Source organism: Battus philenor, unplaced genomic scaffold, assembly GCF_028537555.1.
Source record: "Battus philenor isolate CCGP_79_NKW_IND1 unplaced genomic scaffold, ilBatPhil1.0.hap1 SCAF_19, whole genome shotgun sequence".
In the NCBI taxonomy this organism is placed as follows: Eukaryota; Metazoa; Arthropoda; class Insecta; order Lepidoptera; family Papilionidae; genus Battus; species Battus philenor.
Genome location: NW_027181681.1, coordinates 7,824,234 through 7,848,218, shown reverse-complemented (window position 1 = coordinate 7,848,218; position 23,985 = coordinate 7,824,234). Strand labels below are relative to the sequence as shown.

The following is a 23,985-nucleotide window of genomic DNA, read 5'->3' as shown; positions in this document are numbered from 1 at the left end:
CCCATTAATAACGTGCTAAACATGCTAATTTTCAATATCTCATAGTAATAATTATATTAGGTAGTATAATTATTGGCATATATGTTATAATAATACATTTATTCATCAAAGTGAATCATACGCGTTCATTTAAAGTTATTTAATGAAGTGTAATTAAAAGTTTACAAAACATTGTTTTCGAAGGAAAGCAGATTCAGAAGAATAATTAACGTCAAACATTCGATGTCCAGAAATAGCATGTTCAGTGCCATTAACATGGCGGGTGTCGTTTCACCTGTCCGATTGGATCGGCGGAGACGCGAGTACATTCATTTGCACTAACTCATTTGTCCTTTTTCAACTTTATCACAACGTATGAAGGTTTAAATGCGCTTGAATAATTTATATTAATGAATATACATAATTTTACTGAAGGCGTCCTGACGACGGGACACAACTGCTACTGATGGTGATGACGCGGATCTGGAAAAAAATTGTAAAAAAGTAAAAATTAAATGTTTACAATATTTGTTTTAATTTGACGTTAATTATTTTTAATTTTTAATCTAAAATCACAGTTAAATGATATTTTGATTCATAATTCCGATAAAAGTAAATAATAATATTCAATGAATTAAGGACATAAAAAACTTTAAAAAAAGATTATATAATCTTATGTCTTATAATCTTTTTTTTAATAATGCTGTTGTTTTTTTTTTAATTTATGTGTAAAAAAACTTTCACAATTGTACATTTTTATTTTTTTCATTGTTATCAATATTTTACTTTAGAAATCATGAAATTATTACATATTTATTAGTTAAATAAGATACGAAGTTTCATTTTAGTTCCATATATTATTAAAGTTGTTTATTTTTTTTATAACCGCAAATATTTTATGAAAATTTTGTAATTTACGTTTTTGCTTTTGGAAATATTTTTCTTTATATTGATAACACTGTGTATATCTGTGAGTATTTTTAATTAAATCATCTGCAAAAAAAAATAACAGTTCATTGACAGAAAATATTATAAAGATACTTAATCTTAGTTTTAGACGCGCTGCGTAAAAACGATATTAGTTAGGTAGTATTGACGTAATAAATGAAGTGCGAATATGATGTAGCGCTAATGAAAATAATGCAAAGAATGTTCAATTAAAACGTTCAGAACCAGTTCCTATCACCAATTAGAAGACCAAGGAAATAAATTAGACTTTTATTGGCTGTTAAATGCTGTTAAGGTCTTATGAAATAGTTTAGATAGAGTGTTATAAAATAAATGTTCGCAAAAAGCTTGGGTTTAAAGTGATTAAAAAAGTATAGAAACGCGTGACTCATTGATCAATGCCAACGATCGTGATTATTGAAAACGACTTTTATAAAACGACCGTTACATACACGCTATTAATAGTGGAGGTTCGCGGCGGGCGATGGTAGGCGAGCTCTTTTTTATTCCAAATATACTAACTCAATGGTAAAGTTTAGTAAATTTGGTAACGTCTTAATTTTTTGTCTAAAGAGATTTCATTCGATGCTCAATTTTATCTCATACTTTTAAAAACTTTATAATACGATGTTAATGATTAAAGATCAGAGACCACAAGAATTATACAATTTGCATTCTTTTTTATATGGATTCTATTGACACGAAACCGACTATTACGCGGTTTTATTTAATTGCTTATAAATATACTAACTATACAGAGTTATTGATTCTAAGTATAAGAGTTTAAAATGGGTAAATGTATAGTTCATATGCTAACAAAAAGCTTTAAAGATTTAACATCTATTTTCAATTACCCGGTATAAAGTGATCACTGTGAAATATGTTATATTAATCTATTTTTTCTATAGGAATGCGGCAGACCATTTTTGGCAATCACTTATACTGCGGGAACAGAAAGTTAGCAATGGTTAATTTTGATACGTAGTAATATTTATGATTTCTGAAACGATTGATATCAGGACAGGACTTACGTACACCAAATGAACTATACATTCATTGCTTTGGAGCTATTTCATGTATAACCAATCAGCCTGTATATTAAATAATATTGGATTAATAAGTATATTATTCCACGGTAAATAATCAATTCTGAACCCGCTGTACGCAGAAGTGATTTTATATAATATATCAAATAGTTATACATAAGGTCACATTTGTTTTGTGGCTAATTAGAGTTAAGAATATTCAGTTATAATTAATTATCTTTAAGCGTTATATTAGTTATCCTTATGCATTTATATCTACTTTTTACCTTTTTCTTAATAAACTTGTAACAATTGACGAACGTGCGGAAACGTGAGGCTTTCAGTGAGATCAATCAGTGCACGTTTTATAGAGTCAGTTATTTATTTTACATCAAAATATGATCGATCATTGGCGGCTTTTGTTTTTTTTTTATATTTATGAATCGGAGTTCGACACGCCTTATGATACCTACTAGAAAATTTGAATCACGAAGTCATGTCATTGGTTAACAAGTCGATGTAGTTACCATAGATTGAGTTAACTTTTTATAATTATATCTTAAAATACACTACATTATTAATGTTAATCATTGACTATTTGAGCATTTACGTAATTAATTTATAAAAATGCACTACCTATGAAGTACTCAAATTTGCTATTGAAAGTATATAATAATAATGTAAATGTGAATGATTCGTTAATAAAACATTTAAATAATAAATATTTTTTTTTATTTCCAGATCCTTAAGACTGAGAAGAAAGGCTTATCTATCGAACGAAGAACAATGTCAATCAAAGGAGTAACGTGAAATCGTACACTTCGATACAATAGTATTATAACTTATTTCAGTGCAGTAAATATTAAATTCAATGTAAGAGATATCAATAGCATTTTTACAATTCAATAATTTTAGTTTTATGTGTTTGTACGTTATTGTGGTGCTTGTATGAAATATTCCAATCAATATGGTGCTTCAAGGGCCTCTTCTGTTCTACGTGTTCATAATGTGAGTATATTAAGGCACGTGTTTTGATTCTGTTTATCGTTAGTAATCAAGATGTTCGTACTGTTTTAAGTGGCATAGAGCTTTGAAGAGTGTTATGGCTCTCCGGTATCTTTCACTGGATATTAAAAGTTAGTTTGGGTATAATGTTTAACATTTTATATATTATGTATACGTGTTATTATACTGTTCAAGTAATGTTATTATTAATATGTGCACACATATAATATAATTTTGACAGCAGCCTCTTGCAAAATATTGTTTAAATGGTTACTAACTTATTCTTCATCTATCAGTATTCTCTAGTATGTTACAGTATTCCAGCTTATCTCTTGGTTATGCGGGATTCAGTACCTTAAAGTCCGAGCTAGTTTCCTGACGTATTAGCATTCCTGACAATTTTTTTAGATCAGTTGAATCACTTCTGATCAGCAAAATGCTTCGATCGTCATGTTTTTTTTTAATACGCACCCACACACACACACACACATATTTATATATATATATATATATATATACATATATATATTTGTGTGTGTGTATATATATATATTATAGTGAAAAATTATAAAGTTCAAAAGAATTACAACTCAAACTATTGGGAAACTAAAAATACTATCACGCAGGAACGATTACACTGGTCCTATTACAATTACACAATAATATCGCAGCCGTTGTTTTTTTTTCCTTATTATTGTTTTTATTTGATATATGCACAGGTCAGTTATGTTATTTCAACTAAATTCACTCTACAGGAGCTTTGGTTAGTTTATAGTATTTTGTTACGCAAAAATCTTTATTGCAAATCCACCAAATTTATACAAATATAATTTTTTCTTGATATATCCGGAGAGTAAACGATGATTCTTACATTATAAATTGAGGCGATGCATGTGAATTATCCCAAATAAAACGTCCACAGTTTTGATTGTGTATTTTATAAAAAATTATTGCTGCGGCGCTGAATATAAAACGAAGCAGTAAACCAGTCATAAACTTAAGTTTATAGAAACGTAATACAGTTTGAATACTTTTGTTCTTTATGTTGGGATTGACACCTTAGTTTGAATATCGCCCTGGCGTTATATCGTAATAGATTAAAAATGACGGCACATATTAAAAAGTTTATATTCTTTTATAGAATTGCCCATCGACATTTCGAGAGTCTCTAATTGCTACGTTCATCTTTTTAAATATTTTATCAGTTTCGTGGTTATTATAACGTTATTTAATAAGAGACTTTGAAAATACACCATCTGCTTATTGTTATACAGGAGAATTCCAAAATATATTAATATTTTCATCTCGTATTAATGCAATAACGCTAGCCACAAGGCGGATAGATGAAACGTCATCTTATCGGAAAATTACGTGGATATCAGATCAGCTGTAAATAATTAACGAAGGATTATTTTTACACCTTTTGCATACTTATTCGTTTTTGAAAAAAACGAAAGCCACTTGCGCTTGATACAAACACAATGCTAGCAACTATCTCAATATTAACGTTGGAATTTAAATCAGCGTTCGAATTTAAATTCAAACGAGCAATAATAATTTAACTCTAAATAATATTGATGACTGTTAGTGGCCAGTAATATGGCGCATTCTCACTTGAACGCAGGTTTTAATGGAAGGATAAAGTTGATCAAAATAATATTAAGTTTATTTAATAATATTATGTTTATTAATATTAAGAATATAATTAAAAACTATTACAGTGAAAAGGAATTTCAAGGCGACAGTTACTTTAAGCGCCGTTTTAATATTTCCTCTTACTCCTACATTTAAAATGTAATAGGTGTGTTTTAGAATTTCTCGTCTACATGTGGGTATTAATTCCCCGTATACGTCAAATTGCATATCATTATACATCGTATATCTTACGTAGACTTATATCTTAAGCGGACTCTATTGATAGCTGTCGGTAGAAACCACCACTAAAGAGATGTCTAAATGCCATGTAATAGAATCAAATTTGTTGCATGCGATTTTGTGTTTAAGTTATTTGTAGCACTACCGTAATATGGTATCTTCACTTTTCGTCGGAAGGAACTACTCATCTGGTCATTTGTTTATATGAAAAGTACGGTTGAGACTTCATTGTACCTCCTAATAGTGCGACAAAGTAATCTTTGCGGGTCGAAAATCGCAGTAGGGGAGTGACCACAACGATGTAAACCAATTACTGCTACTCAATATTCTTATAGGGTTTTTTCCATCGTGGCAACATAAGGAAATTTCTGCGTTATATATTACGATAAAAATATTTAAAAATCGAACATATGAAGAGAAATTCCAATTTATTTTGATTATTTTTGGTGCTAATCACGATATTTATGGTCTCAATATTTATATATTTGATAAACCGCTGTGACGACTGTTATTGATAGTGGTCACTAATGATTTAACATGTAATGTAGTACAATATGTGAAACACAAAGTCATACTTTTTTATCAACCATATACCTTTTGATCATGGATGCACAGATCGCGGCCCGATCGAATACTGGTGGCCCGCCGACAGCAAAAATATTACTCTCGTACATTCGAAAAATATTGAATTCTATTCCAGAATAATTTTAATAAATTATTATCAATTCTTTTTTGTTTTATTACCTATACTTCTGGCGGCCGGCCCGCCATCAGTTCATGATTTGCTCGAGTGGCCCCTAGTCTTAATAAGTCTGCGCAACTATGCTTTAGATGCATATATTCGAAAAAAGTTTTTATTTTATATTTAAATAAACAAATATCAAATAACTCGTAAAAGCTTTACTGATTCTAAAGTGTAAACTTCTGACAACGAGTTTGAAATTGATCTTGCTTTGATTTTAGTTACGCTAACAAATCACGTTAGCGGAATTAACAATTAAGAAAACTTCTGACAACAGCAATGTTAGTGACTTTCTCGCATACTACTCTAAACGTATCGTGTTGATATCAAGTGTTGATTCTTACACATTTCAAACTGTTATTACAGTGATAATCTATTGTATATTGAATAATAAACGTTTTTCATACTAGAAGAAGTATTACTTTTATAAGCTTCTAGCGGCAGTGGTGAAAATAATTGATTGGTGCGTATTATATTTCAAGTGATATAAATTTAATTATAGTAATCCGCTCAATGATTATTAGAATTAATTTGAAATGAGATGAATGAAATTTCATATTTATCATTGTAATCAGTTACAATTGTCTATTTTATAACAAAGTACTTAAATGAACAGAGACAAAATTCATCAGTAGTTATCGCATAGCTTAAACAAAACCTAATAAATTTAAAACCATGTCTCTATAGTAATTATTGCTCTATAAGATTCCAAATTTCGTAAATGCGTGGTCGATATTTATGAATGGCCCAGCCGCTAAGCGAACCGTGGGCGATCCAGACTGCGACCAGTGGATTCTGTGTCACCCAGTAAGAACTGTAACAAGCCCCTTATCTCTTTCCCAACCATTCAGAGAAATGGTCACTTATAGAATGTCAAAATACTGGTCCTTACCTTATATATCAGACTAGACTAAACCTCTTTGATAATCATGCGTTAAGAAAATATTACATTTTCCGCTGCTATTAATTCTTAGATTTATGAAGCTCATGACGTACTACGCACACATAGTAATAAGGTTCGTTCTGTGGCAATGTTTATTTAAAGTAAATTTCATATTCGGTTAAGCTGATAGTCTTTTCGTGACCTTACTCAGGTTTTAGAAAAATATTCTTTAAAGTGGTAATACAAATCGTATAAAAAAAAGTGAATCAAAAATCAATGGTTTCAGAAATAATAAATAACGTGATGTTATAACAATAAAAGTTTTCAAAATTCGTAATACTACATTGAAATAAATTATTGTTTTCTATATATCCTTGCGGACGATGTACAGCCAGAAGTAATTTTAATTAAGGTTTGGTGCATTCCAATAGGAAAAATAAATTAAGATAACTTATTTTAGAGTTATCTCTTTTACAGGTTAATTAGAAATAAGTGTTAAAGATTTTTTTCTGTCCATTAAGCTCTACATTCACTCCCTGAACGCTTTTACATCGAAACTTAGCAACTTGTAACGTCAAGTTCAAAATCGTGAAGCACACGGAAAAAGATTTATCAACATTTGTACGCGTCAATCAAAAGAAAACTAAAAATGAACTGCTTGTTTTCGGATGTTGGTTTTAAGTTTCTCTCATAATAATTAATTCCGCGGTCAGATGTTTGTAATTCGATACACTTTCTAGAACCAACTGTCAAACTATGCATTGGCTTCCATTTGCATAATTGTCATTAGTTTTAATTCGTATTGACTATTTGAAGTCAAAAATTGGTAATGGACTACTTCGGACTATCAATCTATATTTGTCAAAGTTTCAATTTACTTTGAAACTCTACACCGATTATAGAGTTTCAAAGTTAATAAAGATATTGTGTTTAATATTTTACCAAATCTTTAGGGATAAAATAAAGTTGATTAAAGAAATTGTTAAGTTTGTTTTCATTGTGCAAGTTAAGGATTATTAAGAGAGGAAGTATGCAGAAGTAAAAGTTTTCAAAATGTTAATGGTATAAAAGCCGGCCTAACGGAACGTTTAACATTTTGCTACGCGCCATTAACATATATTTTGCTTTTGCTTTTAAATTATTCTTATTTCCATAACTATTGACCTGATAAAAATGTGCTATATATTATACAAACGGAGAACAGTTGTAGACAGTTTTTAAATTATAATTTTTTATCAAGACTTGTTAACTTTAATATATATTTTTAATAAACAGGTGTCATCCATATCTAACGAGATTAATAGATAAAGTAAACGCTATATCCAATCAATTAGAAAATTTTGTTTAAAGAGTTTACAAGGTAATCAGGAAATTGTATATATATTTATATAAATAAGATAGGAGTTCTATAATTCTAGCGAAGCGGCCACTAACTCTCAAGCAAACAGGTGATAAAATTATTAATTACAATTATTAAAAGCTACATGTAAGGATTGATTAATGGTTCCACAGTACCGTGCGGTATTTCATAATGTGACGTTCCAGTTGGATGATGGTATGCATAAAATACTAACGAAGTTATAAAAAATAACTAATGAATATATTTCATAAAAATTGCGTTTTCATTTTCTAACAATTATTTATAATTTTATTGCACTTTAACGTTTTTCTTATAATTATTTGATTTTTTCTGTGTATATTTATCGTAGTCCTCTCAAAAGTAAGGCACTATGAAACAATAATGAAAACTAGTTTTTGAAAGTATCCTTCGCCCGCCATTTTGTAACTGTTTAGTCTAGAATATTAGTGTCGCGATACATTTTGTTGTCAAAGTGTATAAATAAAATTATGTTCCAGATTTGAAGATGCTGTAAATAGTCAAATTTTCAACTTTAGTCCTATTGCGAGCAAGTTTGAGTCGTGTAGCCTTATTATACATTACAAAACATTTAGTTTATTAGGTGAAGTTCCAAAGTGACAATTCTGGTCTTATTTGATAACTCACAGTCACTTAACGAGTCACAGTATATGCTAATCTCTAACAGATCGAATCATAAATGTAAAGATCCGTAGAGGAACGAAAGTAACCGATGTCGCCCAGCAGACTGGCAAGTTGAAAAGACAGCGAGTAGGCTGCATAGCCCACTAGACAGACGGCCGCTAAGGCCTTAATGTATGGGGATCTGTGGTTTCCTCTTCAGAAGGAGTGAAGACTATCTAAACGTGGCCTTGCCTTACTGGATGCCTCTTCCAGCCGGTCCTATTGGAAATCTGTTAGGGAAGCATTTGCCCAACAATCGTCGTCCTATGCCTCTAATGATAATGATGAAAGCTCTATTAGTTTCGTTAGAATAAACATAATAGTGCAATGGTAACGTACTAGCAAAACATTTTAGATCGTTACATGCAGCTATGTGACACAACTAAGAACTTTATCTGTTATATATTATATCAGTTTAAATATATAATACACACTATATAATACAGTAGTATTATATAGTGTACTACATATGTACTACATATGTATTCTACATATGTATATATATGTATATCTGTTTAAATATAACAACCTTGTTATAAAGTCGCGGTTAAAGAAAAAAATGTTAAAGAAAAAAATAAACGCATGTTCACAATGATTATTGAATAGCTACGTTTCCGATGAATCATCGCATACTGAAGAAGATAATACTGTTAATTTCGTAAACAGCAGCGTTGTTCAATGCAACAAAGGACCAATGTGAATGTTGCTCACTTCGATGTTCCGACTTTTATTCGTGTTCTGTTTGAATGTACGTAATGCTGCTAATCCCCTTTTCGAGCTTTTATTATCCTGTCATGTCAGACTCCGACTGAGGAAAGTTTGAGAAGCGAAAGTCATACTTTTTAGTGTTATATTACTAATTGAGAATTTTAAGTGCCCGAGTCGTGTTTACTTTTTTTGTAACCCTGTACCCTTTGTCTCGATAGGATAAGCAATTCAATGTACATACGTTTAAAAATGAAGATGATGTAAGTAAAAATAATTAATGACATTAATTTTAAGTAATAAATCGATTAAATAATAGTATATGATTAATGACACAGTTAAAATTATAATCAATGTAATAATTGTTCCACTTCTATATTAGAATAGAAACTTGTCATAGATGACAGCAGCAGTTCTAGGTTTGAAAAAAAAAAACTAAACATTACCTTTATGCACAAAAATTAATATCGCGTAATATAATTGATATATTATTATAACTAAGCTTTGGAAAATTAAATATCAGCTTTAATTTTTTATTTATTCTGAATTTACATCATCGTTCGCGAATAGAATATTAGTATCACTATACATTAGTTATGCCTAACAAAATTAAGGTTTTATTTACCAAAGCTTTATGAACTCGAACTCGTGGAAACATAATACATTATTGAATAGACAGGAAAACATTTATTCAACACCACAATAAGCTCTAAAATGGATAAAAACATTTCTAAGGGTATAATTGATGTGAAAAAAAGGTTCATGATTTAGTGATCAGAATCAATTAGTAACAGAAACATTGGTTTTCAATCTTGAACCTGCCGTCACTTCGCCATTCCGACTTTTACATTATCATCCAATGGCACTTCTCTAGACATTGTCTAAGGGATGCGCGGGAGGCAGCCGCGCTGGGAGAATAGGACCACGTACCACAGTGCGGCGAGTTGGAGTAAGAATTAAGTTAGTTATATAGCTAACATAGTGGTAGATGGACCCCATCACTATCCAGATACGGAGAGACCAAAGTCTACAGAGCAAACAGCGCACCAATACTTTAAATTCTTTCAAGTCGTTCTTTTTGCACGTGTGTTTGTGTGCGTAATGAATGTTGTTTGTTTTTTACTATTCTTCATTAAAATTATTACTTAAACTCGAGAGAAGTCTTTAAAAAAATAGAGTCAGAATCAGAATATACACATCACAGCTTATTGGCATGATTTTAAAACACGCCTTGTTGCTGTTTCAAATTGTCAGACAGCCTGAAAATTCTTCTTTAGAAGATGCTTGTTGTGATCTAATAAGAATCCTTAGTGACGTCTCCAATTATGGTAAAGACTATGAAATTGGACATTTTTTATTAAGGCTTCATTTCTTTGTAATCTTTAAAAAACAACCTGAAATTAGACTGGATTTTACAATAGACAGGGAGTAGAGACGATGTTTTTGTCGTGTGGATTTAAAAGTTTAGTGTAGTGTATTACCTAATTTACTTTGGTATATATATATATATATATATATATATATATATATATATATATATATATATATATATGTTTGTGTGTGTGTATATATGTATATATACGTTCATACATACATAAATCACGGTGTACTGTCTACCTAGTAGGTACGCCACGCACTAGGTGGATGACAGTCAAGCTCGCAGGAAGTCGCTGGATGCGGGCAGGACAAGACTGGTCATTGCAGCGAGGCCTATGCTTTGCAGGGGGCATCTATCGGCTGACATAATGATGATTATTTTAGGTGAACAGCTTTATGAACATTCTTTAATGTATTTATCTAATTATAGCAATAAGTGCTTGAGAAACAAAGTAAGATCAATGTTGTAAAAATTAAACAAAAAAATTTGCAATTTGCATTCGACTAATCATATAAAATGTAACAACATAAACAATAATTTTATTTTTAATCTTTTCATCATTATTACCATTTACTTTTAATATAAATTGCCTGACTTTACTTACTGTCAAACGTTAAAGGTTAAATTTACCGTTAATTACATTACATTAAAATAATGTCGTATTGAAATGAACAAATATAATTTAATCCTAAACACTCGTTCATCATTCTCGAGTCCCGGTAAATGCACGGGGTATTTTGCATGTACATAACTGGCAACACTGACTTAGCGTGACAGTCTAACAGGTCCGTTTGCAGAGGGACGTTAACTTCCTGGGAATCGCATGGCTAATTCAAATAACACGTTGTCAGATACATTATATAGATACCGTCAAGCTGTCTTAATGAATATACAGTTTATTGCGAGAAGAATTGTTTTGAATTAAAGATACGCGCGGAATTGAATTTGTCTTGTGTAGACGATGAGATTACTGTTAACCGAGCGCGCTTGCCGTTCGTATCATTTTAAAGATGACAATATCTTTAAATGTGCAAGGATTAAATTATTAACATAATTGCACATTATCATTAAAGTTCTTAATAAAATTTTAATAACAATGGCTTTATTTATTCATCGTGTTTATACATATATATTAAAACACGTTTTAACACGTGAAGAGTGCGTCGTTTCATTTCATATCAATATTTCTTACATCGCCTCGATGCGACGGTACATACATACCCATCACATCGATTTGTACAAGAATATATATTTTAAATATGGTAAGAACGTACAGAAAAATGTTTAAAAAAAATTTGCATAATCAAATCAATTTGATTTAATAGACATTTTTATATTTATAATTTTAAACTTTTTTTTTCGTTTTATGTAAGTTGTAAAGTGCAGAAAAGAGAGCTGTCTAGTATAATCAAAAAATAAATATAATAAAAAATTCAAATGGAATAATTACTTTACATTTAGTCTCAGACGCTTTAAATTACGTGGTTTTATATGTAAGCGATATTTTTTAGTTAAATATCAACTATGCGCCAAAATGTTATAATGATTTCGCATTTAGACTTAGACGTAATAATATTTATGTTATTTCTTTTACGTGAACTATAATTTTTTTGTTTTTATTTAACCTTCACATAATATTTTTTATAGGTATAAAAATTTTATAGTGGTGAATCTATCGCTCATTTTCTGTAAATAACATACATGTATACCCTGACAAAAAATCAATGGTTTCAGTTTACAGTAACAAAAAGCGTTTCAGAAATTCGGATAACTTCATTTTAAAATTAATTATTATTTACTCTCTGTCCTTGCGGACTTAGTATAGCTACAAATTAGGAGCAAGACGCCATCATTATATAGAATAAATAAATTAATTTTACAGGTTTTATAGTAAACATTTTATGTATCATGATTGGTTAGAGTTGTAAAAAGTTATTTGCAGGCAAATGAGCTATAAATTTAATTTTTAGATTTTGACAGATATATCCAATTAATCATTATAAATAGGTACTTATCAAAAGCTTCTTTCCTACGTACTTCCCATTACATATACCAAAGGCTAACGCGACTAGGCTTGAAAAATGAGATTTGAAGCTTTTACATCTCTAACTAATACCCTGTAGATATTAGTTCGTTTTTCATTAATATGTAAAAAGAATCGATAATTGATATAATATTGGTTTTGTTAAAGCTATAAACTAAAACTATTTAAGTGAGTTTATAATATTCTTGTTGCTAATATTAAATCGCTTGTCTAATGTGACCCGCACAAGGAGTTGCTCCGTTTTTGTAAATGTTGAAAGTAATGCGCGTATCGCTTGAACTAAAGCAAGGTCAAAATAAATCTTAAAATAATAACGTTACTTTATCATAACAACTTGAGACGGCTTTACTAATATACAACGCAGTGGGTGGGCTATATTAACAAAAATTATGACTCCCTATCAATGTTAAAAATATTGCAGTTGTATTGTTACTAGACTAATCTAAAAACGAAGTCATGACACCGACATTAAGGTTATATATGTTATACATATAAATTCTTTGCACACGACTTTCTTTATAACTAATAGGTCGAATATTTCCCAACATTCCATATATATCACGTATACACGTAGGTTTTTAAATAGTGTATGATTAATGACACATTTAAAATTATAATCAATGTAATAATTGTTCCACTTCTCTAACAATACTAAATCGAATATATTAGAACAGAAACTTGTCATAACTGACAGCAGTAGTCAACTGACTATAGTCAGAAAAAACATCTTCCACGTAAATACAATCTATGACTTCGAAAACAAAAGAAGAATGAATGTGCAAATGTGTAAGTAACGCCATAATTCTGAATCTAATATATGCAGAAACGATTACAATTACACATTCAAAAATATTGCCCATCCAAACCGTACACATGACAAAGAAATTCCGAAAATATGACGCAGAGCTAAAAACAGTTTATGATGCATTTCGAACATACGAACAACTTTAGTATTTATCTATATACACTGGCGGTACTGGATCCGTAACAAAATTTGCATGGTCATAAGGAAGAGTACTAAATTCATAGAGTACCTTATCTACAGTTAAGTCAAATAGAAAATAAACAGTGAGGCCTTCCAAGACGTGTGAAAATAGCATCATGATTGATTTTATGGTGAATTGTCTGTTGGAGGCTTGGTCTATGGATATGACGATATCCATTAACTTAAATCACGGAATACATTTCGAGTAATAGACTTAAGTGGTTGATATTCAGATGTTTTCGATAAATAAATAAACTTTCCACGGGCATGTGACATTGTAGGATGAATCCGTTCAATAACCCCTTTGTAATATGTATTAATTAAGGTCATCTTTTGAATATCGTTTTTTCGATATTCAATATTTACCTCTTTTTTATAAAAGCTTAGCATTCCGCGACATTGCCAGCCTAGGAATTTTGCTAACTTCATCACTCCTTATACAGTAAACAACCTGGACTCTAAAGCGCCCTCTACTACCAATAGTAGATTGATAAACTCTTTAGAAAAACAAATTATTTAATATAGACATACATAGTAAAAAGTTTACACAACTTATTAATTTATGACTAATTTATGATGTCCACGTAAGTGAAACAGTGGACGCACTTCACAAGCTTAGAGCTTATGAAAAGTTCCGTTACGATTCGTGATGATTTTTAAACCGGCGGTTGCAGCGCATTGACATAGATCATTAGTGTAGAGCTTTAGTAAGTCTTTATTTGATGAGGTTTATGAGTTATTCACGTTTCAGTCAGTCACCATTTTCATAATACCGTCAAAGGCAAGAAATAAAAGAGGTTACATTTAGCAACTTTGTATAACAGCTGCAAGTCTATACTAATCGAAATATGATCAAGATGGTTGTTGGTAAAATTGCATGTCACAATAATCTAAAAAGGAAAGAAAATGAAATTTATTGTTGGTTTAGCTTAAAAATAATATAGGCAAGATTTTAAAAAGTACTAACAATATGAATCCTTACTCTTATCCGTACTGCAGTATAGCTAAACATAGAGGACTCCAGTAAGGAACTTACCTAATATAATTTCATTCAAAAATTTGTTTTTTTTTTTTATAGGACATCCGATAAAAACGACTTCATTTACATTAACTTTAAGATGTGTCAACTAAAATTGTAAAATTGTGAATTTTGGAAAATTTAATCTAATATACCCAACACTGTAAAAACATTCAGTTGATCTTTTTCTCTGGAATCAACTTTTTAATACTTTTCTACCAATTCCACGAACTTTATCATGCTCTTAATATGTTTTTAACAACGCGTACAGCATTTAAAACCATTTCAATTAATGTGAGTAAGCACAGTCGGCTATTTTAGACCTGTTTGCACAAAGACGCAATTTTATAAAAATTCAATTGATTGTTATCGTACTTGTGCAAAGAGAATGAGTCACTACAAATAAATGAAAATATTTTTATTTTTCATTAAAATAAATGGGTATACATTGCCATGGAATTGTTTATAAACACAATTTATTAAATTTAAATAAATACCTAATTACGATGCAAATATATCATTAAAATGCGACACGTCAAGTGTTAGCAGATATATTGTAATGTAAATTTTGTGCAAAACTTAAAAAATAAATTGCAATATTTAATCATATTAAAATCTACAACAAAGGCTATCAATATTTCCATGTCAGCGATTCATAAATCGAAACACGAAAATAAATGAAAGGTTAAAATATTTAAAAATAGTTAATGTGTGATATTTATCAAACGGCATATTATATTTTGCAGGCCATTGACACTTCTCTATAAAAATTAAATGTCTATATTTTCCTTTCGTACAATCTGCTACTGTGGAATTTATAACGCACTAAAACGACTGTAATGTGTTATTAAATGTACAGTGAAACGCGAATAAAAACTTCTTTAAAAGCCAATATTTAAATAACCCGAATCTTTCCGAAATTAAGTTGTTTTATGAATGAGATTTCCTCGTAAAAGTAGTAACATTCTTTTCGTTAATAACTTAACAATGTTATTGCTCGGTTACTTATGGTCTTTTATGCTATGGTCACGAAGCAGTAGTTTGAGCTAATGCTTAAAATTTATATTCTTTAAAAGTAAATCTTCCAAAAAAAAAAAAAACCGGTAAGTTATCTACTGCTGAAATCAGGCCTCCTTAATATATTTATAAAACAAGGTCTTCTTTGGCAGGAAGAAAGAACTACTCTAAATCTTGAAAATTGTCATCATATTCAGTCATTGTTGATAATAATAACCGAAACTTGTACATTATATACTGAACGTATACAACTTGTGGGTGGACGTCCCTTGGCGCAGTGGCCGGGCTGTATTCTCCAGAACCCAATTGGAATAAAAAAGTGAATACAAATGTGGAAAATTGACTAATTCTATACTTTAATATAAAAATTACTTATTACAGTAAGCGAGGAATTCAATTAATATTAAATATTACTACTAAGCGAGTTTAGAATAGCGGTTAGAAGTTCATAAATATTTACTCTGTAATCTTTTGTACTTGGCGCAACAATCATTAGAGATAATTAGATATTTTACAATTCAGAGTATATTCGTTATGCGTACATATTTTAAACTTAGCCTAAGACGTGAACAAACAGTTTCTATAAGGAATTCTATTCTTCTTATAATTTTGTGGTGTCATGGTTAGTGTATAGGGACTGTGTTACTTAACAAACGACGATATCTCAAAGTCACTGTTGAATCTTTAATATTCCGCTTGACCAGTTGAAAGCATATGCTATTTTAAATTTGTAGAAATAACAACTAAACGGTAATCATGTTTATTAAATTAATAAACATTGACATTAGTCATTCTTTTTTGTATCATGATAGAATATGGTCATAGCAATTATATACACACGTCTTAGTCTAAGTTTAGACAGTTTGTTACAACTGTATTTATATTTAAATTAACCACTTAACCTAAATCAACTCATAGTGCAGAATAATAATATTGCGCGCCCAGTATACTTCTGCTTTTCGTAACTAGCATAACAAATTTATTTAAACAATGAAACAAACATTTATTCTTAATTTAATATATCTATATTAAATATGTGTTGATATTATTGAGAAGAATCTAGCAAGAAATTCGACAGTTACTCTTTTAACGATAATTTAAATTTTTCTTTTTTAAATCATATTTATCATATAACCAGCATGACACTAATACGTTCAATATAATCTTTAATACAATAATGTGCCTTATCTTCTTATACTTAACTTCAAACTTCTTCTTTAACTTTATAACTTCTTAAGAGGTTGAATATTTTCGCGTATTAATTCAAAATTATATCCTATAATGTTGTGCCATAAATATGGTATTTGCTGTAATTTTAATATCAAATATAAATGTAAATTTAAATGTAATATACATAAAACGATATTGGTAAAAAAGAAATAAACATTCAACAGACGATTATATTTAAATTAGATATAACATTTTACTTTATTACTTCATTAAATTTTGGATCGTTATCTACGTTACAATGGAGATATTCTTTAAAACAAGTATTTTAGTAAGTCTCATAGACTTTGGCAAGTCTGAACGACATGTTTAATAAGCGTGACGGGACGTCTTTGCCCAAATTAAATTTCCCTTAATTTTGTTTCAAATATCCATAAATAAATTTAGGTTAACTTTGAAATAAATAAATTGAGAAATTTCATTAAAGCTTAAATCTAATGTAGATAATTATATGTGTTCACACGCACCAGTGCTGGTACTATTTGTTAACTAATATTGACTAGTGGTTAAGAACTATCCAGACAGTAGCTCCCGACCAAGTCGAGGTTCGACCCTTTCTACCTCTCTTAAGAAGAGATGTTAAATGATCATTAACTGACAGACCAAGGCAAAATCTCCTCTTGGGTACCTTGTACCAGGTTAATTCAAGGATAGAAGATACACAGACAAACCGAATATTTATCTTTAGCAGATAAGTTGTAACAAACTAAGTAAATACTTGAACAATATTATATCTATATAGAGATATAAATGTTTTCTTCTTGCTTTCAGCTGATAGACCCCCACTGCAAGGCAAATCCTTCTTTAAAGATCGTCTTGATGAGTAGTCTTGCGCTGTCTGCATTCAGCGACCGCCACATTAACTATGTTATCGGCCCACCTAGTGGGGGGCCAGCTCACGCCGCGTCTACCGTGGTCGTCATTCGAGAACCTTCCGGCCCTAAAGGCCGTCAGATGCACGGGCTATGCCACGCCCACTGTCACTTTTGACAAGCAATTCCCCGAGCTTCGTCGTTGACTTTAGTTCTTCTGCGGACCTTTTCTTTTCTGATTCAATCTCTCCATTATATATGCTAATATGTATTAAAATGTATATTTTTGTTGTATAAATAAAATCTATAAAATATATGGGAATGTGATTAAATAATTTTGTATTCTTCATTATAAATGATATTACAACTATCTAGTACAATGTATTCGTCGACTACACGCTAGTAACTAACTGGTCCTTTTTGTTTCAACACTATCTTTTATATATCTATTATAGTCTGTAGGAAATTACCTTGTAATATTTTTCTTTTTGATGTTACTTGTATTATTTCATTATTAACGGTATTAAATTATCAGATTAAAAATACAATTACGAAAATATTTACATTTAAAAGTCGAGTCAAATATCAAACTAAAGCCATAGTAAGACTGATTAAAAATCAATGATTCTTACAACAATACGACCGAACACATATATTTTGCAAGGCATTGAAACTTTAGTAGGTCCTGCGGTCATAAAGAGACGAGTGCTTTGTAGTACGAGCGAGTTGTCGCAATGAGCACGGGCTCGTCGATCCGGAACACCGGCTATCGAAATAGGCCACGCCGCATTCACACTGCATCCAGATCGAGAATTAATGGCTCACGGTGAATTGTATCGAATAATTGCATCAGTTGAGCGAATATCACTAAATTAAACATCTCGTATCGATTCAATTCACAGACGTCTTTTGTTTGATGCATCTTCTAAAAATACAGCGCAATGTATTTGATTCAAATTTCTTATGTATCTACACTATAATGTAGATGTTACTATTAAGAAGGTAAATCTTACAAAATTCAATAATTTTTTTTAAAGATTATTTACGTGCATTTTTGAATCGGTAATTATTTTTAACATTTTTAAAATGTCAGCGCAAAACCGGTCATTGTGGCGATCTTTGGCGAAGGCCTTGCAATGGGCATCTATCAACTAATATAATGGTGATGATGATGGATAATTTGGCTAATTTGCAGAGAGTTACAGACCAGTAGTTCAACAGTTGGTCTTTTTAAATGAAATTTAATAATGTTTGATGAATACGTCACACAACCCTTACCGGGTCAATCAACAAACCGATTTCGAACATTTTTGAAAACTACAATTGACATTTTTGTGGCAGTTAAAACAGTAAACCGGAATTTTCTTCCAAAATGCGGCATTTTGGTTTTCTTTTCTGACCTGGCTTATACTGCTACTCAAGTAGCATTTGAAGATTCCGCGGAGCCTTCAGGACAGGACGCAGGACACTTATCCTAAAACCTCCATTAAAATAGCGAAGCTCGAGCCTGGGCCTGTGACGCCGCAAAGCTTGTGTCGCGTATGCAAAGGCTCAATGGAGTCACAAGACTGAGGATCGCTTAGTGTTTCATCCATAATATCGATTAGTATGCACCAGGTCATATTGAACACCAAGTGAACACAATCTAACTAATAAAAGTAATGAACTAATTTATTAATGAGATGTGATCTAAGCGCCTCGGTTTTACGCAATCAATTTTATTTAAGCTACTTGAAAATAAATGAATTATTACTTAATTGATTGACAATTACAAACCTTTTTATAAGTCGTTACTAAAATAAGCATTTTAATGGGAGCATTAAGATGTATTGCCGAAATACAGTTAGACATTACCATAGCATGACAAATTACTTTTGAAATGTCTCAAATTTAAAGGCACGTGCGAGGTTTTTTTACGCAGTAACATTGCGTTGTTCATAAGCAGCTTAAGCCAGTGAATCACAATGTAAAGAAGGATTACAATTCGGCGATACAACTGTAATGATTGATAGCGATGTGACAGCCCATTGAAGGTGGTGCGGTCAATGCATGTGTGTTACACAATGTCCACCTTGTCCTAACATTCGTGACTGGTTGCGTACATAATCGTTTAAGTGGAATTTGAAAATGAAGCAGACTTGCTAGCGTGCCGGTTTATTTAATGATTTGTATCCTTAAAGGTGGCGAATACTACTGACGAACGTGCACACACATGCACACACGCACGCACACACTCGCACACATGCACACCGACCTATTAACACTCAAATGCACATATGCTGTTAGTACATTGTATTAATATATGCATTAAATCGTTGTGTGCCATAAGCTATATATGATTTAAATTGATGAAACTAAACGAAATCAATTTTACTGTACTAGCATAGCTTATGTTACGTCGCAGTGTCGCCTCATATGTGGACCGATTAGGTGACTTGATGGAAAACTGGCATAACTTGTTTCCAAATGAGATGAACCTATTTCACTTTTAGTGGGATTCTACTATTATAACATTGCAATAGTAATTTAAATTATAAAATATCGTCTCTTCTTATTCAGTCAAAATATTTTCAAGTTGTTCCATGGTTAATCTAAAAGTAACAGAGTAATTTGAATAATACTACAGAAATTAAGTGTCTAGAAAAAATACACATTTTAAGTTTAGTTTTGTCTTACATAGGTATAATAATTTATATCTCATCTTAAGAATATTATTATGTTTCAAAATTAAAAAAAAAAAAACTTTTTAATACACTCAATCGTACATAACAAATACACACGCACAAAAAGTACAACATAATATGTATTTGAATGAAGTACTTACAGGTACAGGTTGATTAGTCATAGATATAAAAGCTATAAAGGGGTGAATGTATGGTTTATTACTTTACAACTAAACAATTCATTCGCCACTTTACATCTATTTTTAATCACTTTGTATAAAAGGATTACTTTAAAATATAATGCAATAATTATATTTTTTCTATTAAAATACACTAAGCCAATAACTTCTAGCAAAAAAACACAGTTATTTACATATAATAAACAGTAATTTTGATACGTAGTAATCCGAACTTTGAAAACGTTATTTCTTACTAATTTATCATTATATTATTAATTATTTCTGAAACTATTTCTATTTGGATAGGGTGTGCCGTAAATTAATTAACAGAAAATGATATATACTTTAACCACTTTAAACCTTCTATATAGCGATAACCAATCATTCTGTATTTAACTATAAATTACGAGATCAGTATACTAGTAAACATGTTCAATGGATTGTAAATCTAGTAAAGCTTAGTTCAAGAGTTGCAGATTAATGTCAACGTCATCTACCTTATGATAATAATAAATAAAATTAAGCAAGTTAATGTTTGATTACGATACTTACCAATGTTAACTTTTAAATTTTCATTCATGAAACAAAGTATCCATTCTAGTGAACAGTTGATTATTATTTTCTTACTAAGTTGACTGTGATTTGTTTAGAGTAATTTTAATTGTTGACACTGACTTTATCGTCTGTGTCGACTCTCATAAGCACGCCATGTATCTACAGCGGGTGCAATATTCAAGTAAACAGTCATTACGCGGTCCAATCACGCGAGGCAATACTCACGGCGTAGTGACCGACAATCACGTGTCGATCCAACACCTTTCTTTATATTCCACTGAATTATTAAATAAAGTAAATTTTTGACATAGAAGTGCCTAAGATAAAATCAAAATGCTTTTATTAAAATAGATATTTACGCGCCCTTTTTAATCCAGTTCGTCAGTATGTTGCAATCCGCTCGAAATGCTAAACTGCTGTGAAGAACCGGCCAGATGCTCAACTTTTGCTCTTTTTGAATACAGTCTAACAATATTTGATGCATAAGTTAGAAATTAAGCCTGCTAGTGAGTCAACAAACTAAGCTCTACACGTAAAGACCAACTAAGAAGTCTTCAATGCTATTAGTTTAATTTAATAATATACCTTTAATACACTATATACGAATAAACGATATAAAACTATATATAAAAAAAATACAACGGAAGGTCTAAAGTATCTTGTGAAACTTTATTACGTATGCGTACAATCAGGCTCATTAAGGATTTGTTAAACTTTTGCAAACGAAATTCAGGCTTTACGTGTTTATTTTTTGTACTTAACATGCATCTATCACTTTTTACACAATAATTAAAATTTGGACGCATATATAATGTGTTATTAAATAATATGTAAACAGCAACAATAGGGGCCTACGTTTATATTTTTTATTAAATGTGTACAATTTTCATAACATTGAAGTAATTTATCAAAGTGACGTAAAAAATAAAAATAATACAAAACACTGCAGATACGAGTAATTGCCGGTACTCATAAGGAAAAACCATCAAGACAATCTGCGGCTTATCTGACGCTTTCAATAGCAAAATAGTTTAAAAGCCTTTTATGAAGACATTTGAAGACAGTACTTAGTGGTGTCAATATTTCATTATACTTTGATTTAAAGTTTTATCAACATAAGATATATAAAAACTAGCCATAAAAGAAATGATTCAGAATGTCACCAATTCAGAAAATTTCGAAAAACCATAATCAGATATCGGTATAGAAGATATATGTTTAGAATACATATGTTCGAATATAAATAAAAGATAAAGAGGGTTCTAGTAGAATTCAGAAATCTTAGGTCTTGTTAAGATATTAAATACTGCTCTGTGCGTGAAGCCAAATTTAAAATTCTTAAGTGGTTATTTTTTATCACTATCATACGATGAGACTGGTCACACTTTTAAAGTAATAAAATAATGGTTGTGTTTGTTTCCTTATTTTCTAGCCGGAATTAAATGCTTAGTGTCTCTTCTAGAGCTTAAATTCATTATTTAGCATCATTTTTTTCGCGTATATTTTATTATACTAAATGCTCTAACTTTGTTCTAATGTTTTCGTAACCTTATTTTGTATGTTGCCTTGAAATCTGATCTGTGAATCTTACTGCGACTGCCCCTGCGATACAGGCTTACAGAAACCAACAGTTAAAAAAGTACTTGCAACATTGGATTAAAACTTAAGCAATATTAAATTAAATTTGTTTATATGTGTTACCAGTGATGATAAACTGCACAGTACCGTGGTCATTCGTTCCTAGCATCATTGACGCTCGCAGTTGCTTAACGATCCACAGAGAGGGCTATGCGTGGGATATATCTACTAGATCTCACCATAAATGAAGTGACTCCTGGTCGAACGCAGGGATTGGTATGTTTGAGTGGCAGTGAGCGAGACACATAACGTGCAGAACGGATGGCCACAAGGTGAAGCAATGATGATGATGATGACAATCTATTTCCTTATTGAAGAGATGTTAAGCTGAATACACTGGAATTGTCTACTGTTGTAATATGTACTAATAGACAAACTTGCAAATTTTTGTTCCTGATTTGACTTTTGCCAAGTCGAAAGAGTATATTTTCATGAGGTGTCGCCATAGTTTAGTTAGCAAATAAATGTTCGTTGCGTTTCTAGGATATATCGCGTTTACGTTGAATCAACAGTGACTCTTGTTAGAAATGTTCGTGGTATAGTTATCTTTGAACAACGGCTTATTGCGGATTGGAACTTGTTTGTTGAACAAGTAAAATTTTACTATCCGGAAATTTACCTATATGTCGAATTTTTAATTACCTTTAAATTTTGGATTGTCTTTTTTATTATTTATAATTATGTAATTATGAAAGAGTATTTAGATTTCTAGTTCAATAACAAAAGTAATTTTAATAATTATGGAATCTTTTAAACTTCGTGTCTATAGGACGATTGGTTATAGATGTAAAAACATTATAGAGTTGAATGTATAGCTCAATTTATGTAAATTAATATACATCCTATTAAAGAACCAATGATTTCAAAAATAATTATAACGTATTCAAAAATTGTAAAAATTACGACAATATGTTAAGAAAAAAGCCTTTCGTGTCGTATCGTCTGTTGTTATGTATTGAAAAGCTTAAAGATAACATTTAAATATATTTTTGCGAGTACCCGTGCAAGATATTACACTACAATTTTTAATCCTAAAGATAGTAAGTACTCAGTAAAAATAACAACGTGATTGTTTAATTTTAGACTACAAAAGTTACTTTGTGTTTTACAGAATGTCATTTTATGTTTAATTGCGGAAGTTTCGAAATACTTTGCTATATATAGCCGGGGTCGTTTTATATCTTCCTGGAAGGAATCTTTTTAACATGGCCAATATAAACAACTCGTCTAATGTTTGCCCGCGGCATCTCGTGGTAGTCGGCCATT

At 30.7% G+C, this 23,985-nt stretch overlaps 1 protein-coding gene across 2 annotated transcripts in view; it reads left to right on the top strand.

The window, feature by feature from the left end:
• The window catches only part of LOC137921361 (ADAMTS-like protein 4), a 127,407-nt gene that overhangs the window by 10,241 nt on the left and 93,181 nt on the right, over nt 1-23,985 (top strand). For both annotated transcript variants that reach the window (XM_068764073.1, XM_068764072.1), the window contains exon 2: nt 2,694-2,960. In XM_068764073.1, coding sequence (XP_068620174.1) covers nt 2,920-2,960 — 41 coding nt within the window. In that variant the 5' untranslated portion in view covers nt 2,694-2,919. The remainder of the gene's footprint in view (nt 1-2,693; nt 2,961-23,985) is intronic.